The sequence below is a fragment of the Littorina saxatilis genome, linkage group LG11, assembly GCF_037325665.1.
Source record: "Littorina saxatilis isolate snail1 linkage group LG11, US_GU_Lsax_2.0, whole genome shotgun sequence".
In the NCBI taxonomy this organism is placed as follows: domain Eukaryota; kingdom Metazoa; phylum Mollusca; class Gastropoda; order Littorinimorpha; family Littorinidae; genus Littorina; species Littorina saxatilis.
In genome coordinates this window covers 27,814,490-27,815,227 of record NC_090255.1, presented here as the reverse complement: position 1 = coordinate 27,815,227, position 738 = coordinate 27,814,490, and the positions used below count along the sequence as shown (strand labels likewise).

At 39.8% G+C, this 738-nt stretch overlaps 1 protein-coding gene across 1 annotated transcript in view; it reads left to right on the top strand.

The window, feature by feature from the left end:
• LOC138980168 (loricrin-like) overlaps nucleotides 1-498 on the top strand; it is a 4,653-nt gene extending 4,155 nt beyond the window's left edge. Inside the window, exon 3 of the mRNA XM_070353001.1 lies at nucleotides 1-498. This exon is cut by the window's left edge and continues 83 nt beyond it. Within this exon, the coding sequence (XP_070209102.1) occupies nucleotide 1 (1 nt within the window). The 3' untranslated portion in view covers nucleotides 2-498.
• Nucleotides 499-738: the final 240 nt, after the last annotated feature.

Genomic DNA, 738 nt, shown 5'->3' with positions numbered 1-738 from the left:
AATCAGAATACTTTATTGTAGAGTGACGTCTGCGACAAACATCCTTGTTTCCATAGCGTCCTTCTTGCTGCTGTCTTCTTCTTCTTGTCGTTCGCCTTTGCTAAACTTGGAGTCCAGCTCTGGTAATGAAGATGGTGGTCTTATGAAGAGCCTCCACAGGTCCATGCAGCTTCTCATGAAGGGGCACCGGCCTGGTCCAGATCTCTCTCCTCAGGGGCTGGGGATTCCTGCAGTCCTGCAGGATGTGGGCTGCATCTTGCTCTGCGTCTCCACATTGTTATTGTTGTTGTTGTTCTTGAACTGATCTCTAATCACATTCAATGTTTAAGTGTTGAATTAATCATCGTGATCCAAGATCATGATGCCTTTTGTACCAGAAATCGTCGTCATTCAGTTGAAGATTCATTTCCCAAAGACAAGTAAAGAAAACAGAAATAATGGATTAGTTTCAGATCATTGCCTAGAATATTCGTTGGTCGATGAATAAAAAATTTTTTTAAAAAGCTAAAGAAAGTGTTTGTTGTCAAACAGTTCTTTGACAGATTTGTGTGACTGTTTTGTTTTTCTTGTTTCTACTCAACAAGTAAATGGAACACACACACACACACACACACACACCAAGCACAAAACATATGGCTAAAAGAAATGAAGTGTGTGTTTTTATCCCACTCGGAGACACAGAAACATCTTTTATTGCAGAACACATTTTCTGAACAAGTAATGCAATCCATAATATGA